This window comes from Alosa sapidissima, chromosome 19 (genome assembly GCF_018492685.1).
Source record: "Alosa sapidissima isolate fAloSap1 chromosome 19, fAloSap1.pri, whole genome shotgun sequence".
NCBI classification, from domain to species: domain Eukaryota; kingdom Metazoa; phylum Chordata; class Actinopteri; order Clupeiformes; family Clupeidae; genus Alosa; species Alosa sapidissima.
This window is the reverse complement of record NC_055975.1, coordinates 25,817,424-25,839,923: the sequence shown is the minus strand read 5'-3', so window position 1 is coordinate 25,839,923 and position 22,500 is coordinate 25,817,424. Positions and strand designations below refer to the sequence as shown.

At 49.8% G+C, this 22,500-nt stretch overlaps 2 protein-coding genes across 7 annotated transcripts in view; one reads left to right on the top strand and one right to left on the bottom strand.

Annotated features, from left to right (window-relative positions):
- The window catches only part of smyd3 (SET and MYND domain containing 3), a 189,840-nt gene extending 185,133 nt beyond the window's left edge, over positions 1-4,707 (top strand). Inside the window, 2 exon segments of the mRNA XM_042073213.1 lie at positions 2,402-2,510; positions 4,291-4,707. Coding sequence (XP_041929147.1) covers positions 2,402-2,510; positions 4,291-4,392 — 211 coding nt within the window. The 3' untranslated portion in view covers positions 4,393-4,707.
- A 6,996-nt stretch (positions 4,708-11,703) lies between these two features.
- Positions 11,704-22,500, bottom strand: part of kif26ba (kinesin family member 26Ba) — a 134,988-nt gene continuing 124,191 nt past the window's right edge. For 3 of the 6 annotated variants that reach the window (XM_042073332.1, XM_042073337.1, XM_042073338.1), the window contains 5 exons: positions 19,966-20,137; positions 16,118-19,760; positions 14,278-14,480; positions 13,182-13,332; positions 11,704-12,161 (listed from right to left, as the gene is read on the bottom strand). In XM_042073332.1, coding sequence (XP_041929266.1) covers positions 12,013-12,161; positions 13,182-13,332; positions 14,278-14,480; positions 16,118-19,760; positions 19,966-20,137 — 4,318 coding nt within the window. In that variant the 3' untranslated portion in view covers positions 11,704-12,012. The remainder of the gene's footprint in view (positions 12,162-13,181; positions 13,333-14,277; positions 14,481-16,117; positions 19,761-19,965; positions 20,138-22,500) is intronic. The other 3 variants (XM_042073333.1, XM_042073335.1, XM_042073336.1) reach the window with 3 other exon arrangements.

Here is a 22,500-nt window from a genome sequence, read left to right as displayed (position 1 = left end):
AGAGCCCTCTCATATGTGAGTGTTAACCTCCTGTGGTCTTATCTGTGGTACGTCACCCTAGAGAGTAGTCTGCAGGCTGCCGTCTGTGGTGTCAGTGTTTTATGAAGCAGGCGTGAGCCTCTGATTGTTTTTACTGCCCCAGGCTTTGACCTTTGGCAGAATCAATCTGGGTTTGACAGAGGAAACCGCCGCAAGTCTCCAAGATAGTTCATCACTTACTATCATTAATGTAAAAGCCTTGTAGTGGTGTGATGTGGTGGTGTGAGAAAGGCTGTGTGTGTGTGTGTGTGTGTGTGTGTGTGTGCGTGTGCGTGCGTGCGCCTGTGTGTGTGCGTGCGTGCGTGTGCACGCATATGTATGTATGCACATGTGTATGTGTGTGTTTCTTTGTGTGTGAGAGAGTGAGTTTCTAGCACACAGCAGAAATGTGCCATGTTCTAGCTACCATGAGTCACAGTGCAGGCAGCTCAGCCTACAGTATTATTTTAAGAGTCCTTTTGGAGCGGTTCTTGAAGCTGTCAGACCGTGAGTGCATGCTGCCCTGTGGCTGTGCTTTGCTTCTGTGTGTGTGTGTGTATCCCTGCCTGTCTGTCTGTCTGGACACAAGCTCTTAAGGCTTCATTACGAGTAAGCAGGGCACACACAGTGAGGGTCTCTTCAGGGCAGTTGACTGGGTTTGATTGCCCCAGCATTACATTCTCTTACCCCAGGAAGTAAGTGCTGCTGACAGGAGAGTTCAGGTCTCCAGAGACGCTGTTCTTAATGTTGGTCATTTGAACCCTTTGAACTGCTTTACTGCTCAGCCCTTCCCTTCTGAGGGGCCTTGAGATAATGGTGCAAAGCATGGAAGAGTGGTTTCATACAAATTTGTGTGTGTGTGCGTGTGTCTGTCTGTCTGTCTGTCTGTGTGTGTGTGTGTGTGTGTGTGTGTGTGTGTGTCTCTCTCTCTGTCTGTCTGTGTGTGTGTGTGTCTGTGTGTGTCTGTGTGTGACTTCATGTCACTGTCAGTGAGTCAGGGTGTGCAGACATGGGTTGGCATTGTTTATTGTCTGAAACCACAGGGGTCTTGTCATGACGCAAATGACTTTTCTACAAGCCTGCTGTGTGTGTGTGTGTGTGTGTGTGTGTGTGTTATATATCTCCCCTGACCTTCCTCTCTCTCCCTTCACTAACAGACGTGCCCACTGCTGTAATCACTCTCATATCCTCCTCCTTTCGGTGCGGTGCGATGTTAGAGTTGGACAGACGCCCAGTCATGTTACTCATGTCGCCTGAGAGACTGTGAAAACCCTCAGTGCAGACACGGATACACGTCTATATCAGATGATTTGCCTGGGAGCAGGAACACTCCCAATAGTTTACTCAGTGTCTACAGCAGTCTTCCTCCAGCCTGTTCCAGCACTGCATTTCCCTTAATATAAATGAGTAAATGTGCTTACGTGCTAATCTCATGTTTGCATGTGCGTTAGCGCCACTTAATTCCAGTTAATTTCCCACTCGTGCCAAGTGATGGTGATCGCCAGCCAGCCAGACTATATTTCAGAGCAGTAAAGGCTGGAAAGAGTATCCTGGCAACAGTGGCAGCGGGGGATCTCAGAAGGGGACCGTGCCAGCGCTAGGCTTTGGTATCGCACGTGTACACGCGTATATATAGAGCCACTTCCCTTCCATGTCTGACCCAACAATCCTTTACCCCACACCCCACGAAGAATATCTAACGGTGGTTGCACTGCCCCAACAAACGCCAACAGTTGGGTTAATGTGCACCATCAGTCTGTCAGAGACGCGAGACAGGGAACAAAGCCACATGGCAAAATAAACAAAGGAACACATGGCACAGGACACAGGAAGTAACGAAGACAACAGGAAGTAAACAAGAGAACACAGCAAACTACAAACTAATGGTCCCAAAAACCAAAACACAAACTCCAAACCGTGACAGTCTGCTTGCCAGTGGTCATGGGGGTGGTCAGGATATAGCCACGCAGGCCACAGGTAACCACAGCCGTGGGTATATGCTTACCACCCCCACTCTCACCTGTGCCATATTGCTTAATTGGCATTTGTTGGGATGGTGTGCAAGCACCTTAATAGAGAAATATCAGTCTACAGTATCTCCCTGTCTGTCTTATACATTTTGAATCTGTTCATTTAGTTACTAGTAAATCTACAGATTATTACAGATAGTTACTTTGTCTCCTTCAGACTCCTCACTAAGAATCTAATATCAATATGCTAGTCCCCAGTGAATGTGTTCATTCAGCTCTCATTCAGACTCTGTGAGCCTAAATCTCACCAAGAAACACTAATATCAGTAGGTCTCTCCCAAGGAAGTGTGAGTGTGTGTGTGTGTGTGTGTGTGTGTGTTTCATGAGTGTGTGTTTTCGTTTGTCTCTTTTAGACTCTACTACACTGACCCCCACCCAGCGTGCGGCGTCCAGCTGATGAGGGTGGGGAAACTACAACACCTCCTGGGCAGAGTGGAGGAGGCACTGCAGTCCTTCCGACAGGTGAGTTCTTCACCTGGAGGATGTGTAGGGGACGGTCAGACAGGTGAGGTTTTACCTGGAAGAGGCACTGCAGTCCTTCCGACAGGTGAGCTCTTCACCTGGACGAGGTGAAGGGGATGGTCAGACAGGTGAGGTCATATCTGGATGAGACGCAGGTGTCACTCAGACAGGTGAGCTTTTACCTGGAGGAGGTGTGAGGAATGATCAGACAGGTGAGCTTTTACCTGGAGGAGGCACAGGAGTCCACAGATAGGTGAGCTCTTACCTGAATGAGAATGCTAGATCTTCATACAGGTGAGCGATTGAGGAGGTGTAAGGGATGGTTAGACAGGTGAGCTGTTACCTGGATGAGAATGCTTCAGACCTTCAGACAGGTGAGCTATTACTGTAGGTTACCTGGAGGAGGCACTGGAGTCCCTTAGGTTAGCTTGAGATTTTACCTGAAGGAGGTGCGGAGCATGGTCAGAGGAGGGTTAGGTGAGGAGACGTCCAGACAGGTAACATTAAGGTCATCAGCTGGACAGAGCCGAGGAGCTGCAGGAGATGTCTAGACAGATATTGTTAGGGTCTGGACTTGGGAAGAGGACAGGAGGTGTCGTAGACGTCCAGACAAGCAGGTTATCACCCCCCCCCCCCCACCCCACACACACACACACACACACACACACTGCCGTGCTGTCCAGAACCTGAAGGAAGCCGTCCCTTCCTGCTGTGTCCTGCTAACAGATGAGGACAGGAGCCTAATGAACCTGCAGGGCGGCCATAGCCTCTTATAGCTCCTGTCCAAGACTGCACATCTCCACTGATGGCTCTTTATCTCTGTCTGTCTCTCTCTCTCACATACACACACACACACACACACACTCACTCATTCACTCACTCACTCTCTCTCACACACACACACACACACACACACACACATACACACAAACACAAACACACACACACACACACACACACACACACACACACACTTCTCTCTCTCTCTGTTTTTCTCTCTCTGTGTTTCTCTCACTCTTTATCATACACACACACAATTCTCACTCTCTCTCTCTCTCTCTCTTTCTCCCTCTGACATGGTAAATTAGGCCCATGGATATTGGCCTTGAGGTTGGCATCTGACTTTGTGAGGAACTTGGGGAAACTGTGGCTGTGGCTTCAGAGGTTGAAAGTGTTTTCTAAGTGTTTTATAAACAGCCCTCCTCTGTTAGCTCCAGCAGGCGAGCAGGGGGTTGGGCGATGGCTTTGTGTAATGGGCTCATCTTGATGTGCTCGACTGTGTGTGGAAAACGGGATGAAGGCCCCTGTGCCGTTGACACTGTTTGCTCTCCAAGGAAAGCGTTCCAAAACAAGATTATTCGGCGTCATTTTGAAATGCAAATGCTGCGTGAATCCTTCACGCCGGTGTGAGCTGGGCCAGCTCTCTCATTTCCCTTCTCTAACCAGAACACACACTCTCTTCTCTCTCCCCTTTGTATTCCCTCTTTACTTATCTCCCTCTCTCTTTCTCTCATCCTCTCTCTGTCTATCCATCCCTCTTTGTTCCTCTGTTTGTTTCTCTCTCTCTCGCTTCATCTGTCTCCACCCCTCCTCTCTCTCTCTCTCCATCCTGCCTCTCTCTCTGTTTCTGTCACCCTCCCTTTCTTGTCTATCTTCTTCCTCTCTCTCTCTCTCTCTCTCTCTCTCTCTCTCTCTCCTTCTCCCCCTCCCTCCCCCTCTATCTTCTCTCTCTCTCCTTCCCTCCCTCCCTCCCTCCCTCTCTGTCTCCCTCCATCTGCAGGCCTATGATATTCTGAAGGTGACCCACGGGACAGAGCACACGCTGACTAATGAACTGCAGGAGAAGCTGCTGGAATGCCAGGCGGATCTCAGCCGTGACTGAGCCAGAAGTGACCCGACATGTTGACTCCTGAGAGCAGTGGGCAGAAACAGTGCTGTTCTGTGTGGTGGACAGAACTCCCTCCTTCGGCAGGGACCTCCAGCACACTTACCGCCGTGGAACGCACTAAGCCCACAAAATACTCTTGTATACCTGTAGTTCTATAGTCAGTACTATAATTGGTTATTAATCACACCGATATGAAAGCCTACACAATACTGTATCTCTTGTATACCTGTAGTTCTATAGTCAGTACTATAATTGGTTATTAATCACACCGATATGAAATAAAGCACATCCTCAACTCCCTTATCCTTTCATGTATGTCTTACACTCTGCTTGACTCAGGTGTGTGTGTGTGTGAGAGAGAGAGAGAGGATGCTGTGTGTTGGAACATCTATTCTCTCTCTTATCCAATGTTCTGACTGCACTGTACTCATCTGACCTATAGTAACCCATCCCCACTCTAGTAATAGCGCCTGCTAGAATCCGACTCTGACGTTATTAATCCAAAGACAGCAGCAGGTCATCTCATTTCTCATTCCCTTCCACAACAGGGAGCTTCGCCGTGGACTCGCCCCCGTTGCTGAGCTCCAGTCCCCTGATCTCGTCCAGGAGGACGCTCCCAAGGGGCATTGTGGGAAATAGATATTTGTTTTGCCACCTGCCCGTGATGAGAGATGGTGATGGTGAGATGGGCGAAGGGTCTGACTGGCATGACTAAGCGGACGTGGTCAATTTCCCTCCCTGGTCACATCGCTTCTCTGGCTGCCCGCTGCCGATGCATCACCCCCAAGGGGGTTCCTTTTCTTTTCTTTGTAAAGAACCAAACGGCTCGGCCGTTTCAGTAAATTAATTCACCGAATGCAAATGGAGATTTTTGATTGTCGTGTGCTCCGATAATTCATGGTGTTTTGTGGTGTTGATGCCCAAGCTGCAGAGGCACACCACACCACCACACACCACACCACCCCACACCACACCACACCACACCACATCACCCCACACCACACACCACCACACCCCAACACACCACACACCACACCACACACACTACACCACACCACACCACACCACACCACACCACCACACACCACACCACCCCACACCACTCCACATCACCCCACACCACACCACCCCGCACCACACCACACCACACCCCACCACACCACACCACACACACTACACCACACCACCCCGCACCACACCACACCACACCACACCACACACACTACACCACACCACCCCACCCCGCACCACACCACCCCGCACCACACTACACCACACCACAACACAACACACCCCGCACCACACCACACCACACCACCCCGCACCACACCACACCCCACCACAACACACCACACACACACCACACCAAACCACACACACCATACCACACACTACACCATAACACACCACATACTTGCTGGAGCCTGGTGGGGGACTCGTTCCGAGATGCTGCTTGAGTCTGATTTGATGTGCTACTCATACTCATTGCTACGTTTCCGCCCACTGACCCCCAGAAGGACGCAAACCATCCCTGACCTGTTTTGTTTCTGAATATTGAATGTGACCGTAATCGGTGCGATTCCATCACTTGCCATCTTTTGTGTTTTTCATGGAACATTTCCCTCTGCTTCTGGTCTCTGTCTCTAGAGAAACGTATACACATGAATACACATGAATTAGGTTCGTAGTTATGGTCATTTATATGTCATTTATTTACATTTCAATGACACAAGCACAGTAACAAGGGTGGTTTGATTACAGTGATGCATTTTCAAATGCTAGTCTTATTTATCAGTTATGGGAAATAATTGATCATAACTGATGAATATACACTCTGCATTGTTTGTGTTAAACTATTCATGGGTTTCAACAGGTCCCTTTCCACAGGTGTATTTATCGAGCACCATGCAGTCTGCATTGATAATCAAGGTGATTGATTTTATATACCTGTGGAAAGGGACCTGATGAAACCCATGAATTGTTGTGTTAAACCATTGATGTGTTAAACCACTGAAAATTGGGTCTGTTGAAGCGTTATTGTTAAGTCTGTTGTAGTAGAGTGAAGAGAGGACACCAGGCTTAATGTTCAGGAACTTTAACTAGCGAAAAACTGCATCATTACAGCCAAGCATTATAACACTCTCGGCCGAGCTTTCCCTGCGCGAGCAAACAACAGAACTCTTCCTAACTACAGTGGTCTGTATACATCAACAACTTAGAATACTGCAATTCTTATCTAATTACGGTGGTCGGTATACATCAACAACTTAGAATACTGCAATTCTTATCTAATTACGGTGGTCGGTATACATCAACAACTTAGAAAACTGCAATTCTTATCTAACTACGGTGGTCGGTATACATCAACAACTTAGAATATTGCAATTCTTATCTAACTACGGTGGCCAGCACATGAGAACTACCCCGATACATAACAGTTATCCAATCTAGTATACTTGTTAGAGCGTGTAACATGCTCTTATGCTCTTCTAATGTTCAAGTTTCTCACCAGAGAAGGTGGGCGAGGCCATGAATACCAATTCTCGAAATTACGTTAGTTCGTAGGGCTTTTTCTGATTCGCTTGTTTTTCCTTCTATTTTCTTTCATTGGCTAATGCAGGCAATGGTGGTAGAAGATCATTTTCACGTGCAGCATGCATATGCAACTCAGAGTGACTTATCGTATTTCAAAAGGAACAAGTACTCTCGGTCAATGACACCTCACACCTTTAAACCACTGAAAATTGGATATGTTGAAGTGTTATCCAATCAAATATATTGTTGGAGCCTGGGTGTAATATGCTCTTATGCTCTTCTAATGTTCAAGTTTCTCACCAGAGGTCGGCACCTTGTTAATAGTGTTTTGCTGTGCGTCACTCTCTGTCTGTACACAAGCCATTGTTAGTGCCAAACAAGGTCCGGTCTGGTTCCTGGACACTGATGTGTAGCTGAGGTCAGCAGTGTCCAGTGGGCTTTGTCCCGTCCCTGTCCCCGTCTGCCTCTCCGACCGACATCCATCTCTCCGGACGTCCTCCAGAAAAGTGTTTTCCTAGTTAAACCGGTTTAACCGTCCAGAGTAGGGGGGCCTTAGGAAAACACAGGGGATTACACACACACACAAACACACACGTGCGCACACACACACACACAGACACACACACATGCATACACACACACACACAGACAAACACACGCGCACGCATACACACAGACACACACACACACACACACACACACACCCACCTTAGGCCACCAGCCCCCCGTGTATTTGTGTGAAAAAGACAACAGTGCTCCAGTCCCCACACAGCCGTTCGCGCAGATAGATGGTATCTGTGTGAGAGCCGTCAGTCAGCTGGAGAGGAGCGGATGGGTCCCCCACGTGCTGCTGCTGCCCGGGACATCACAAGGCTTCCAGTGCAGCTCTGAGCTCCACAGCCCCGGCCGCCCAGTCCCGGCCCCCCGCCGCTGGGCTGGGGCCTATTATCTGCACTGCCATCTCCCCTCTGGGTCCCCGCACTCAGCCTCCTTTGTGAGGCCTTCCAAACTGATGACGGCATTCCTTGCGGATGGCGGATGTGCCGGGAGATCGTTATCCCACGCGCCTCTCCCCGCGCGCGGACACTCTAGTCACTTTGTTTGGGGAGCGCGAGCGGGAGAGGATTATGGGAAGTTTGCACAAGCGCAAGCAAGCTTGCCACTCCTCGCCATCACGGCTTATTATTACCGCCCGGGCGTTTTTTTGTTTGTTTTGTTTTTTCACGGATGTAAATGATGACCTCCAATTGTCGTGCTGGGTGTTAAAGGTCAAGTCAACTCCATGTTCGGCAGCAATGCTGACTGGCTCTTTTAAGTCACAGTTAATCTCACATGCCTATACTGCACTTTTATTAGTGATGTTAATATCATCACATCAGTATTAATGATGTTTTATGATGTTATTAACGTGCTTCTTAATTACATATCATTACACCTGGTCTTAGCCTTGTGTGGATGTTGTAGTAACATGCACTCCTATAAATCCTACTAATCCATTAATTACATACAGAGAACCCCAGAGCCATCCATCATGTCCGCTCACCAGTGAAAGAAATGGCTGAATGTTCAGTTTTACCTTCTCACCAGAGCAACTCCTTTTTTCTGCTCCAAATGATAATCATCACTGCAGCTTTGCTCGTACTTGTCAAATCTCCATAATGCATATTTTTTTTTCTCCACCATACTGTATGTCTTCTTTTTGACAAAGGTCTTGGCTTTGTACCATATTCTGTTTTTATTATATTGGAGTGACATAAAAGAATTTTGGTGTACTAAAGATTTACCTTCAAGTGACCCTTTTTCACCTGGCAGGAGTAGTGTAATCTTTGCCAAAAAGGGAAGTTTAATCAAAATGCATGGCTGTATTCCAAGAGAATACATTTCTTTCTTTTCTTAGCTAAAAACATTTCATTAGATCATGGCTCCACAGTTGCATATGGTATGATATCAAGATTCTGTCAAATCAACACACGTACACACAGACACACTCATACACACATGCGCGCACACACACACACACACACTCTATTAATATTTCCTCAACAGGGTGATGAGTGTTGCATCTCCAGTGATCAGACTAAAGAGGTGTGCCACTTCCAAACAGTCTTTATTTACATATACGCCCCAGTGTCACCATCCAATCCTCATCCCCCATAATCCCTTCTGCCCTCCACATGCACTTCTGTGCTCCAGCCCCTACTCTCTCATCTCCCTTGGTAGCCTCAGGGCCTTTACAGCTTTAAGGGCCATTCACACCAGGAACGATAACTATAATGATAACTTCACTGTAACGATAAAAGCGTCCACACTGACCAATAAGGAAAGTTTCTTCTCGTGTTGATGAATGTGATGGCTAAAATTTGATGGATTTTGATTGGCTGTCAGCTTTTTATTGTTGTCAAAATCGCTCTGATAGTGATCCTCAACGATATCGTTCATGTCGTCATAATAGTTTATGTGTGGACGTCGTCATTCATATTAGCTATTTTTTTTGCCGTTATCGTTCTTGGTGTGATCGTCCCTATACAGCTCTCCCGCTCCCCTTCCCAAACAGGATTATGATAAGGAATCTAGAGAGATCTGGTGTTTGATACACGTGATCAGATAGATCTGGTGTTTGATTACACGTGATGATCAGATGAGAACGAGAGAGCACAGGGAGATCCACTTATACGCTGGAGTAATAGGAGACGGGGAACAAAAATACAGGAACAATAATCACGCTCACGCTTTTCTGACCATTTGTGAACACAGAGGTTTAAGAGCGACCCAAATTACAAGTGTGAAATGAAACAGCAAGTCTCTGCTCTTTTCTGTGTTTGTAAAACATGTTATCATATGGCTTAACTGTCCAGCCCTCAGCATGAAGATGCGCGTGGGCGATGGAAACCCAGAGAGGTGCATTCTGGGAAGGATCTGGCCCAGTTCTACCCCAGCTCTGGTGCAGATCAATGCCACTTCCTTCCTAGAGCCAGCCTCTGGTAAGATGCATTTTTCATGACTAAACATAGACGTGCAATCAGGAGTGTCAGTTCCATCAGCTCTCTCCCCTGTCAGCACAGTGTCTTCCATAGCCCTGTGTCTGCTGCTTGTTATAAAAGAAACGCAGGGGAAAAAAAACGTATCTATAAAAATTAAAAGTTGTTGTATACATGTGTATATTTATATATGAAATGGATTCAGCGACTGTACAAATGTTTAATGCATAGTACTTTGCAGGTGTAAATAAATTATGACTATCAGTGTCTCTCTCACAGGCCTCCTTAGTTGAAATATAAATAATATCCTTCATTCATCACAATGGGAGAGGCTTAGGGTAATAGAACAGAGACCCCTCTAGGCTCACTGGGGAGCAACGAGTGTGAGTGTGTGTGTATGAGTGCCTTGGTCATAACGAACATGAATTCTGAAGTTAGCATCTGAAACAGGCTGTGTAGATATACTGTATATTTATTTATATTTATATATTTATATTTATAAACATTTAGATCTCAAACTGTCTCAAGCACCATATATATATAAACATTGTTTAGTTTTTTTTTTTTTTTTTTCTTACCAAAAGGTATGCACCTAGACACTAAGAGCCCAAAGAGAGATTGGTCAGTGATGTTTTGATTTAGATGTAGATTATTGCCCTGGCGAGAGGTAAAGGCTGTTCGACAGCTCTGTAGCAAGATGGCTGTAACACAGAGCCACTAAAAGATGAGCCCGGTTCTGTATAGCCTCCTCTAATCCCTATGGCTGTCTGGGCAGAAAGTAGCCTGTGTATGTGTGTGGGAGATGTGTCTGACAGCCCTGAGAGCTCTCACACTGAGCTGTTTGTGTGTCCCCTTCTCTTTCTCCTCTCTCTCTCTCTCTCTCTCTCTCTCTCTCTCTCTCTCTCTCTCTCTCTCTCTCTCTGATTAATCCCTTCCTCTCTGTGGGGTAGATGCACATCCACACTGGTGGAGTCTCCTCAGGCTGTGTGTTTGTGTGTGTGTGAGTGTGAGTGTGTGTGAGTGTGAGTGTGTGTGTGTGTGTGTGAGAGAGTGTGTGTGTGTGTGAGAGTGTGTGTGTGTGTGTGTGAGAGTGTGAGTGTGTGTGTGTGTGTGAGTGTGTGTGTGTGTGAGAGTGTGAGTGTGTGTGTGTGTGTGTGAGAGTGTGAGTGTGTGTGAGAGTGTGTGTGTGTGTGAGAGTGTGAGTGTGTGTGTGAGAGTGTGAGTGTGTGTGAGAGTGTGTGTGTGTGTGTGTGTGTGTGTGTGTGTGTGTGTGTGTGTGAGAGTGTGTGAGTGTGTGTGTGTGTGTGTGAGAGTGTGAGTGTGTTACAGGAGAAGATGGCACATACACACACTGGCCCATCCTGCCCTGCACCAATCTCTCTTAGCGGTTCCTACCGTCTCTGAGAATAGAAAATGAACACTGATAGTAATGAGAATAGAAAACGTACACAGAACAGTTTGTATGCTGCATGTAGCTAATGTTTAACAATACATATGCAAAGTACTGAAAGACAGCTACTCCAAGGGATAAAACACCGAGTCAAACGAGCTGTTTTTTTCTCTTCTCTTTAACGTTAACTAGTCAAGCTAGCACCAGCTGTACACCTTACAGGAAAATGGTTTGATATCTAAGTGTTTACAAGGCACTTGTTGTCCTCAGTTCACCTTTTCTTTTTCATCTTTATTTTTATTTTATTTTCACTTTTCTTTTTCTCATGACCATGCCCTCCTGTTTTTCAGGCCTTGTTTCAAAGCAAGCAAACAAATTGTATTTACATCCCACAACACCAAGTTTTTGTTTTTTAAAAAGTGCTTGACTAGTCCGGGGAGATGGGCCATCCTCTGATAAAAACTTCCATTCGTGTCTTTTTTTATTATTTTTCTTGTCCTCCCAGTGTCCAGTCTCATGATCCTACTTTAGAAAAATAGTCTTTTGTGTTTTTCCATTCTTCCTGGTCACCGTTTGAAGGATGAACCACTTGTCCTACTTCCTCACGGTCCAAACTCGTCCAAAAACAATCAGAGAGGTCAAGACAATTCGACTTCCCATGGTCCTTTGCTCATTCTCACTCCTGACAACCGATTGCAGCAGCCACTTCCTCTACCGGCGCCGGCAGGTGACGTCGAAGCACGTGATCATCATGAGGTGGGCTTTGCAGAAGTTCACCCGGGTCTCTAGACGGTCCGTCACAATCTCCAGAGCCTCCAGGTACTCAAGGGAGTCCACCTCGAACGTCTGCTGGAGATCAACTGCAGCAAAGACACAACACACGTTACAGTTATATTAGATAAGATCGGGAACGGGAGGAACAGTGGATTTATCAAAAAGATCTGTCCTTATCATGGGGTGGTGGTGGTCAGGAGTCATACAGCAAGGCTGCTGATTCGAGTCCAACTCCTCCTCCCTGTCGAGGTGTCCTTGAGCAACTGAACTGACACTGAACCCCAAACTACCTTGCATGGCATCTGCCATTGGTGTATGTGTGTGTGAATGAAAGTGCTGTATAAATGTAGTCCATTTACCATTTACCATATTCAGTTGGTAACTGGACAACTAATCCATTCACTTCTGTATAATAGGCCACTGATATATTGGTTGTACAACAACAGTGGAGCTAACTCTGACATGGATCACGGAGCCATCGTAAACAAGATGTCAAACAGTGTTTTACCTCAGTGGAGTTGAACCAGAGCTGAGGTTAGCTTCGCTAGTGGCTGCCGCTAATGGGCTAAGTCATGTGGTAACGGAGCTAGCGCTAATCTGAGAGAGTGGTTTGTGTGGGCAGCTGCAGCTAATTAACACAATGATGTGATGCAGTGTGATTAGCACGCTAATGTTTAGAATGTCTCTCAGCACTGCATGGTGTTTTGGTCTGCTCCCTTACGAGAAAGAACTATAGGAATCTTATAGTATTTTGGGACAAATTATTATTGTAATCTTATCGGAATACTACAGATATATGGGAATATTATAATAATTTGGGACAAAAGTACTACAGAATACAAGAATGCACTATAGGAACACTATAAAGGGCAATGATATTATAAAGGTATTACAGAGCATCACAGGCGTATTATACACTACTGGGCAATTCCGCGCAAAACTGTCACATCTATAAGGGCAACACAATGAAATGGTATTTAGTTATGGATGTGACAGTTTTGCATGGAATTGCCCTACTATACAACTACTAGATATCTTATAATATTACTATAGTTATTTTTCGTAAGGGGTGGTTCTGAAGTGGTCTGGGTGGTCTTTGCACTCACACTCGGTGGTCCACTTCTCGGGTTCCAGCATGAGGTGCTGCTTGGTCAGCTCCAGCTCCTTCTTGAGCCAGTCGTACTTGGCCCGCACCTCCGAGATGCGCTGCTGTCGGTTCTCCAGGATCTTCAGCTTGGCGCTGAAGTACACCACCTCCTGACAACAACACACAGAACCGAAAACACAGAACACAGAGTCAAAGCCTTGTCTGGGAGTCTGTTCTCCTCAGTTAGCGTTCAAATCATTCTTACAGGCAGGGGAGTGCTTTTGTCTGTTTTATTTTTCAATGTTTTGAAATTGTTCAGTTGGTTGCTTCTCCTGGGATCCCAAAACACTGCGCTTTTGGATCGCATCAAACAAAGCCGTTTTTTTATGACAGAAAAAGAACTGCCAAGAATGCTTTTTTGTGCAGTTATGAAAAACTGGCAAAGTTAGGAAGCACATCTTTAGCACACACAAGAGACTTAACTTCCTCGGCTTCAATCTACATTTTTTATTTAGCCATTTGGCAGACATCTTCATCCACATTAATGAGGGCATACATCTCACCAGTCTCCTAATATGAGTGTCTGGAAATGAAGTATCGACCTCACTAGCTTCAATGCTTCCTAACAGAGCTGCAGTAGCAACAACCCTCTACTGTATAACTGAAAGCCCTGTTTTACAAGATTTATTTAAATATTATACAAAATTTCTATTTATATACTATTCATAATATATGTCCTGTTCAGAACTGTTCAATCATAAGCTACATGTTTATTCTATTACAAATGGATTCTCCAATATCAAAATCTTGATCTTGGTCTAAAAAACCCTATATTGGTCAGGCTCAGCCATGCAGTCCTGTAAGGTAATGTCCAGGCAGCAGAGGTGTAAGTCCGGCTTCAGAAAGTAGAAGTCCTGCCACATATTTGTTCCAGCCATTCACTACATCAGATGATTCCAATTAGCACAACTACGCAAATGAAGGGAATCCCCTGTGTTAAGTGAACATGTAGAACCAATACATGGCAGGACTTTCACTTTCCGAAGCTGGATTTGTACACCTCTGGCCAGGCAGTCCTGTTGTTCTTTTGCGTGACGTCCCTCTGTCCTGCTCACCTTGTTTCCGGCCATCCTCCTCCGCTGCAGGCGCTCCACGTCATCGATCTCGTACACCTTTATCTCGAAGGGTTCGGCCAGGCCCCTCTGAGCGGGCCGCAGGGGGCCATCCACCCAGCGCACCCCCGGGCTGATCATGGGCTTCCTCACCGGCGACGCCGTGTCCAGGTTCAGGTTGGGGATCAGACGCCGCCTCTGCGTACCTGCAGTGCCATAGCAACATGTTATTTACACACACACACACACATTACTGCAATGTCACTCAGTCACACACACACACATTACTGCAATGTCACTCAGTTACTGCAATGTCACTTAGTCACACACACATATTACTACACTGTAAGTCAGACACACACACTCACACACACATTTCAGCATTGTCAGTCAGTCACAAACAAACATATTACTGTAAAAGCTGCCAAACTCATTTTCATGCCACGGGCATCCAGTCATAGAGCAGCTTTGCAATCCTGTACTGTGTGTGTGTGTGTGTGTGAAATATATCTCTACCTCCCCAAGCACACAATATGTTTTCCTTTAGCAGCTAGGAACGGTACAGGAGAAGGTTCCGTATCCTATGACTGAGAATCAGAATGCAAAACCACTTTTCAAATTCCTCTCCTGTGTTCGCTCGCTTCGGTGCCCAACTGCTGCTGCTGCCACAGCCAATTCAGATAGCAGCTTGCCCAGATATAATACGGCACGTGAGCATATCTCATCGAGCCCCCGATGTGGCACTGATGCGGCTCGGAGCCGCTCCCGAAGTCCGCTCCTATCTGTGTATGTGCTCTGCAGGCCCCTTTGTTTAGGCACGGGGTGCAGAGATAAGTCCAGCGGGTCAGAGCCTTATCTGACCGTTCCGTGGAGGAGAGCCGAGAGCCGTGATCTGCGCTCTGCGCTCTCGCCTTCCTCTTTCTGCTCGCTACTCTCGACGCTCCGTTTGCATAGAGATGGAGAAACGGAGAAAACGGACGGCTCACGTCCCTCCGATGCTCACTATCTGATTCGCCGCGCTGCCACAGACAGGCCACTGGCTAATGGCTTCCCTGTTCCCCCTTTGTCTCTGAGCAGAAAGGTCAGCTCTGTACTGCTGCTATGACTGCATTAAGACTGCATTAAAAATAATATTTTCAAAATATAAATATAAATTATAATATAAATACAAAAATATTTAAATATATTTTAAAAGATCACTGCTGATGAATGAGACAGTGTAGGAAAATATTTTCATACGTTAAGAAAGGCGAATGGAGTAGGGAGATGCATGGCTTGTGGAAAGAGAAGTGTGTGTGTGTGTGTGTGTGTGTGTGTGTGTGTGTGTGTGTGTGTGTGTGTGTGTGTGTGTGTGTGTGTGACTGCAGGGCCACCCACAGAACTCAAACAGCAGTCTGTTCATGTCTGCTGTGTGGCCCCTCTCCGAGTGCCGCCCAGAAACATAGGGAGACGTGAAGACACATGTTATTGTTTGGCTTCAATTACGTCCCCATGATCTGACGGGTGTGTGTGTGTGTGTGTGGGGGGGGGGGGGTCATGCTTATATACAATACACACATTCAAAGTGCAGGCGTGTAAAATTAGCTTCTCCCCCAAAGAGCACAACAAGCTGTTATTTCCTCTCAGTTTCCCAGTTTGAACCACAACACTTTATATTAAAGACGATGTGTCGCCCCATTTATATTCATCATGTGCATGTGGCTATATGTGTGTGTGTCTAAAAGTGTGTGTGTTTGTGTGTGTGTCTAAGAGTGTGTGAATGTCTTTCTGTGTGTGTGTGTGTGTCTGAGAGTGTGTGTGTGTGTTTCCCTGCGTGTCGGGGTGGTGTGTGTGTGTGTTGTACCTGTGTTGTTCCTCTTCTTGGAGTTCTTGAGGCTTCTGCGTCCGCTGACGGAGCTGCTGTTCTCGCTCATGGAGTCCTGTGCGGAGGACGTGCTGCCCGTGGCCTCGCTGTCCCGGATCATGCTCTCGTAGCCGCTGCTGCCCCCGCTGTGGTAGAACAGCGCCGTCTTGCCCATGGCCGGGGGCAGCTCACCGCTCAGCACGCTGCTGTTGTCGCTGGCGTGGCCGCTGCTGCATCGGTGCGGCCGACGGGGCGCCGTGATCTTGCTGTAGGGCGACGGCAGCGTGTGGACCACCGGACGCTCCTCACCCCCTTGCTGCGGACCGCCACCGCTGCCGCCACCACGCTCCTCCGAGTCGGAGGCCCCCCGGGCGTGCCCAGCACGCGAGCCCCCGCTGCCCTGGAGAAGCTCCGAGATGCGCCCGTTGACCGCCCGCAGGGGCAGTTTGGAGGCCAGGCCGGACCCGCGGCTGCGGCTTAGGGACTGGGTGGACCACGAGCCGGCGCTCTGGTTCTTGCCGTTCGGGGGCAGGCTGGAGCTGCGGTTGACCGACTGCGGCAGGGACTTGGTGGAGAAGCTGAGAGTCTTGGTGCTGGAGGTGGACAGGCTGCGGGCCTTGGGGCTGGCCATCAGGAGCTTGCTGACGGCTGAGATCTTCGACTGGCCGCCCTTGACCGGCGACTGCGGAACGTTGTTGTTGTTTCCGTTGGTGGGAGAGGGCACGGAGGAGCCGCGGGTCAAACTCCTCCCGGATCGCGGCATCGTTGTGTCCCTGCCACCGTTGCCGCTGCCGCCTTTGGAGCCCATGGACGTAAGGCTCTCGGCCCGCTCCAGGGAGTGGCAGTCGTAGTGACCGCCGTGAGATCGCCCCAGCGAGTTGGTCCTGCTAGCCAGCTGCTCCAGTTTGGCGCTGAAAAGACGGCTACTCTCCATGCCCGACCCCTTCTGCTTGCCGTTTCCGCCGAGGTCGTCGGGCGTGCTGCCCAGGAAGGACAGCGTCAGCATGCTGCCGGTCGTGTGCAGCGGGCCGGCTCGGTTCTTCTGGTCCAGGCTGGACTTGCGTATCGGGGGCAGCGGCGGAATCCCCTTCTGCCGGGCGAAGAGGCCCTGCTTGGAGGACGAGCCCCTCCTCTCCAGCGTGGCTCTGGGGCTGCAGGGCGTGGAGGTCGTGACCCCGAGCCCTCGGTACTCTCCGCTGGCGTAGCGCAGTCCGGCGGCGTCCTCCAGGTCGTCCTGGCGGTTCAGCCGGTGCCAGCCGCGCGGCAGGCTGCCCGTGCGGAGGATGTCGGCCGAGAACACGGCAGCGGTCGTTCCGTCGGAGGCGGCCAGCACCATCTCGCAGCCGTCCACCACCCGCTTGAAGGTGTCCGGCGAGCAGACCGCTTCGCCACTGCTGGAGCTGCGCCTCTCCACTCCGCCCCTGGCCTTGACCGAGTCCGCCAGGCGCTTTTCCGGCTTGACCTCACAGACTATGTCTTTGACCTTGAAGTCCTCGCAGTCCCTCTTCATCCAGGGGTCATCGAAGAGGATGTCACTGGAGAGAGGCATCAGGGGGCATTTGCCGTCTTTGTGTGGGGCAGTTTTAGTAGGAGAGGAAAGAGAGGTAAAATCCTGGATGATCATTGGCTTGACGGCCACACAAGGGTGCACTGTAATGGTGGTTTTAAAGGGCACTAAGCCGCTGGTAGTGGACAGTGTCTGGACCGTGGACACGGAGACTGTCGTCCTGCTGATCGTGGGGGACATCCTGCTCAGCCGCTCCTTAGTAGGGGTGCTCTTCTCGTTTGGTTTGTCCCCTTTGACCAAAACCGTGTCACTCTCCGGAGTCTTCCGTCCGCTCGCACTCCTCGCCGAGTCCACCTGGGCCTCTTCGGGCAGCTGCGGGTCAGCCATGGCCTCGCCCTGGCCGAAGCAGTGCTGCGCAACGAAGCTGTGGCAGGACTGCTCTCCATCACTGCCCGTGCTCACCTCGCTCAGCCAGGAGCTGATGGACGAGCGGCGGCTGGGCTCGGGCAGCAACTGACCCCCCGTCATGCCCGCTGTCACTCCCGCCACGGGATCCCCGTCCATGCGTCCCTGGGTGGGCAGGAAACGGGCGAGGTTGGCCTCCGAGATGGTGGCGGTGGCGGTGGTGGAGATGGCGGTGACCGCGGCGTAGCGGTCCAGGTCCTCGCTGATGCTGCTGATGATGCTGACGGGGCGCGACCCCGAGGCCAGCGCCTGGACAGAGCAGTCACTGCTGAAGCTGATGATGCTAGTGGGCCGGCCATTCTCCAGCATGACGCCGCCTCCTCCTCCTCCTCCGCTGCCAACGCCGCCGCTGACCGCCATGCTCAGCTCCTCCACCAGCGTGAACACCAGCTCGTCCTCGCCGTTGGTCTCCAGGGGGCGCTGTAGCAGGACCGTGGCCGTCGCTGTCGCTGCCGCTGCCGCCGCGTCCTTCCTGCCACCGTCCAGCGGGAGCTGGGGCACAGCGTCATCGCACAGCGTCTCGGCCGACCCCATGCTCACGCCCACGGGCGAGGTCCGCGACTCCGGCTGGATTAGGAGCGACTCTGTGGAGGACTGCCCGCCGTCCTTGGTCAGATTGTGCGAGGAGGACGAGGAGGGCGGCGTGCCGGGCATCACGCACTTCTGCGTGTACACCTTGCTGCGCTGGGAGGGCGACAGCGGCGGCTTGTACTCGGCTGTCTTGGTCAGGCTGGCGATGCCCAGGCGCGGAGAGCCCATGGACCGCGGCTTGCCCTCGCTGCCGCTGGCGCCGCTGATGGACTCGCGGCTGTCGTGCAGGCTGGAGCTCTTGGCGCGCTGCAGGGGCACGATCTGGCTGACGCCGCCACTGCTGCTGCCCGTCACGCTTCGGCTGCTGGTCAGCGCGGCGGACGACTGCGTCAGGCTCTCGATAATCGACTGGGCCAGCTCGGCCTCCTCCACCGCCTCGCGGATCTCCTCCAGCTGCTGGTCGTTGGAGATCCGCTTCGGCGTGGACGGCTCGGCGACCCTCGGGTCGTGGCCCTGGAGAGCGGCCTCGGCCGCGGGAACGGGCTCGACCTTGCCGGTGGCCCTGCAAGCGGGAACCTCTTCGAAGGGGAACTTGGTGACCTCCTCGCTGCCATCGATGCACTCGAGCCGTTCCTGCAGCTCGGCGAACGTGTTGCACTTGAGGCAGTCCTTCTCGGGCTTCTCGGCCTCCGCACCCTCCTCGGGCACCGGCGCCAGCGCCTGCGAGTGGAGCGGCTGGACCGCCTGCACGGGCACCGGGGTCAGCCCAGCCTGCAGCAGGGGCAGCTGGCACGCGGCCAGCGGGGGCTTCTGGGGGGACAGCGCCCCACTTTTGCCCGCTGCCCCCGCCGACTCCGCCTTGTTCTTGTGGATCGACGGGATGATGGGCACGAACTCCGGCGGTCCCTCGTTGTCCGTCAACTCCTTGTCGGAGAGCGCAGAGCCGTTGGGGCCCACGTAGATGACCGTGTCGCACGACTGCTCGCTGCTGGAGTAGTCGTCGTGGTCGCTCGAGAGGTGCAGCAGCGGCATGTCGGGGTCCACCACGTTGCGGGAGTGGAACGTCCTCAGCTGCGTCGGACGTCGCATCCTGCCCTCCTCACACGAGCTCTCGCCCCCCGAAGAGCTGGAGGTGTACTGCTACGATAGAGAGAGAGAGAGAGAGAGAGAGAGAGAGAGAGAGAAGAGAAGAGAAGAGAAAAGACAGTTAGGGAGGGGAGAGGAGGAGGAGGGAGAGAGAGGAGTGGTGTTAATGTATAACTGTTTTGTGTCCTTTATAGACGTGTTATTACACGTTAATAAGTAATGATTTTATTACAGATGTGTAATAAAGACTGTGTCATACCACGCTTACTTTGGCCTTCTTCTTTTTCATGCGCAGGACGCGGGAGGCGATTTGCAGGGTGGACAGAGTCTCGGAGAAGTTACTTGGCGACGCGGAGATGTGAGCGATCATGGTGGTCCTGCAGTTCATGTTACCCAGGGACTCTCTCAGAAGCATGGTCAGCTTGCTGTCCCTGTCATCAGAGGGAAAAAAAAAGCAGAAATGTTTACCACCATGAAAATATTTCAAAGAGAGTATTAGTAGTAGACCAGTTCTGTATTAGTGTAGTCTGTTACTTCAGTGCAAGTACAGCACAATATGCGTTGTTCATACTAAATAGATATTTTAGATCAGTATTACCATGTGATGTTCCTGGGCAGATAAGAAAAGAAAATGACTGGCTTTGTGGAGTTGACTTCACCAAGTGCTGTGTAAATATTGACACTCTGCTCTTGCAACATTAGCTCTCGCGCTGCTAATCCTGTCCCTGAGCTGGGCCCTGCACTGATGCTAATTGTGAGGGAAAAGCTGTTAGCGGCCCGCGGGGGCTATGGCAGCCCACACTCATTTGTGGCTACACTAGCTCATGCTGTCACGCTGCTGTTCCTAAAACCACAGCTCTCAGGCAGCCTGCCTGCCGTCAAGCCCGGCAGTGCCGCAGACCGCCTCGGATACGGTTAGAACACGGGTCAGATCCGGCACTGTGAACATCTGGCCCCAGAACCAACTCTTCGTTTAGTTTATTAATAATAACTTGCCTTGCCTTGCCCTATTAAGTTTATTTCTTACAGCGACCATGTACAAAACGCATTAATCCCATAAAGGGGAAAGATGCTTTGTACCAGATTTAGTTACTAGCTCATCTCCACCAGCAGTCCCTGGGAAGGTGAAGAATGCAATAAGATAAACGTGTACACGCGTAAGATGCAATTCTGGGTCTGCTGACCAGTCCGCTCCGGATCCTGCTGCTTGTTTCGGGGCGTAAGCTCCTCTCTGAGGATCAGCACCACGGGCACTGGCCCTGCTCGCTAGGCTCACCATGGCAACCAATCTGACGAGGCCTGCTTTACCGAGCAGCTGATGGGTTTATAATTATGACTCTGTGACTGGCAGCATGGTGCCATCACAACACGCTGGCACACCATCTTTTACACACACACACACACACACGTAGGACACATCCAAGTGGGCTCAGCAAGTGTGAGTGTCCTTCATTACAACATTACACCATGATACTGGCTATCTCTCTCACTGTGTTTTAGAGAAGGAAAATAACACCAGATATAATAGCTAAATGATCTGCTCGCTGAAAGGCTACAATTCCCAGTATTTAGTCCCTAATTGGCTTAAATGATAATTACTGACCTTTGCCTGGGCCTTATATTAATTTATGTAACATTTTAAATTCATTTAGGTTATCTTTCACACTGGTTCCACTTCTTCAAATTGCCCCAAACCCTAATTAGCTCTTCAGTCTCCAGAGCGTTCCCTCTCGTCTCAAACTTGCCTGGTGCTTTGCAATGTAAATCCACCATGATTAAATTACAGAGTTACGCCACAGTAAAAGTCCTGTGTATGCCTCTGTAATGAGAGAGAAAGAGAGAGGGAGAGAGAGAGAGAGAGGAAGGGAAAGAGACGCAGATTTGCCATGCTTAAAAAATGTTTTAAAAAGTAATATGAAAATAAATTAGTTGTATTTCTTCCGCAGACTAATTTAAGGTCCTCGTCCCACAGCAGAGAGCTGAATAGCTGGCCAGTGCTGGTTCGATAAACAGGGTTGTGTGTGTGTGAGTGTGCGCGCATGTGTTTGTGTTTGTGTGTGTGTGTGTGTGTGTGTGTGTGCGTGTGCGCGTGTGTTTTTGTGTGTGAGTGTGTGTTTGTGTGTGTGTGTGTGTGTGTGTGTGTGTGTGTGTGTGTGTTTGTGATGGCCGCTGGGCAGAGCCGCACAGCTCAAAAATGAATATGAAAGAGCGTCTGTTCCCTCCAACCCTACTGGGCATGCTCAGACCGCCATGGTTCGCCCACCAGGAGCACCCAGAAAGGTTCGCACCGTCCAATCAAAACCCCCCGTAGCTGATTTAATAACACCAGGAACTTTTTTTTTTTAGGATCAAAGGTTTCAAATGTGGGCGTATGCATTATTGATTCATTATGCTTATGCAGAATATAAAAAAGCTAAAGTTTTAAGTCTGCATGATGTTAACTGTTCCTAAATCACCTCCGGATGAGTCGTTAAATTAATATTAGATTTTACGGTTGCATCACCAAACCCAAGATAGACGAGGAAGGGAGGGGAGGGGTGAGAGTTATAAAGTTTAAACAATAATTACTCTTCTGCATAATTAATGAGCATAAATCATCTGCTGATTGCGTGTCTGCTTGGCATTTGAGCCTGAAGTGAGCACACGTCCCAAATAACAGAGTGGAGCGGGAGAGGAGCGCGGGAGAGAGGAGCGCGGGAGAGGAGCGCAGGAGAGAGGAGCGGGAGAGAGGAGCGCAGGAGAGGAGCGGGAGAGAGGAGCGGGAGAGAGGAGTGCAGGAGAGAGGAGCGGGAGA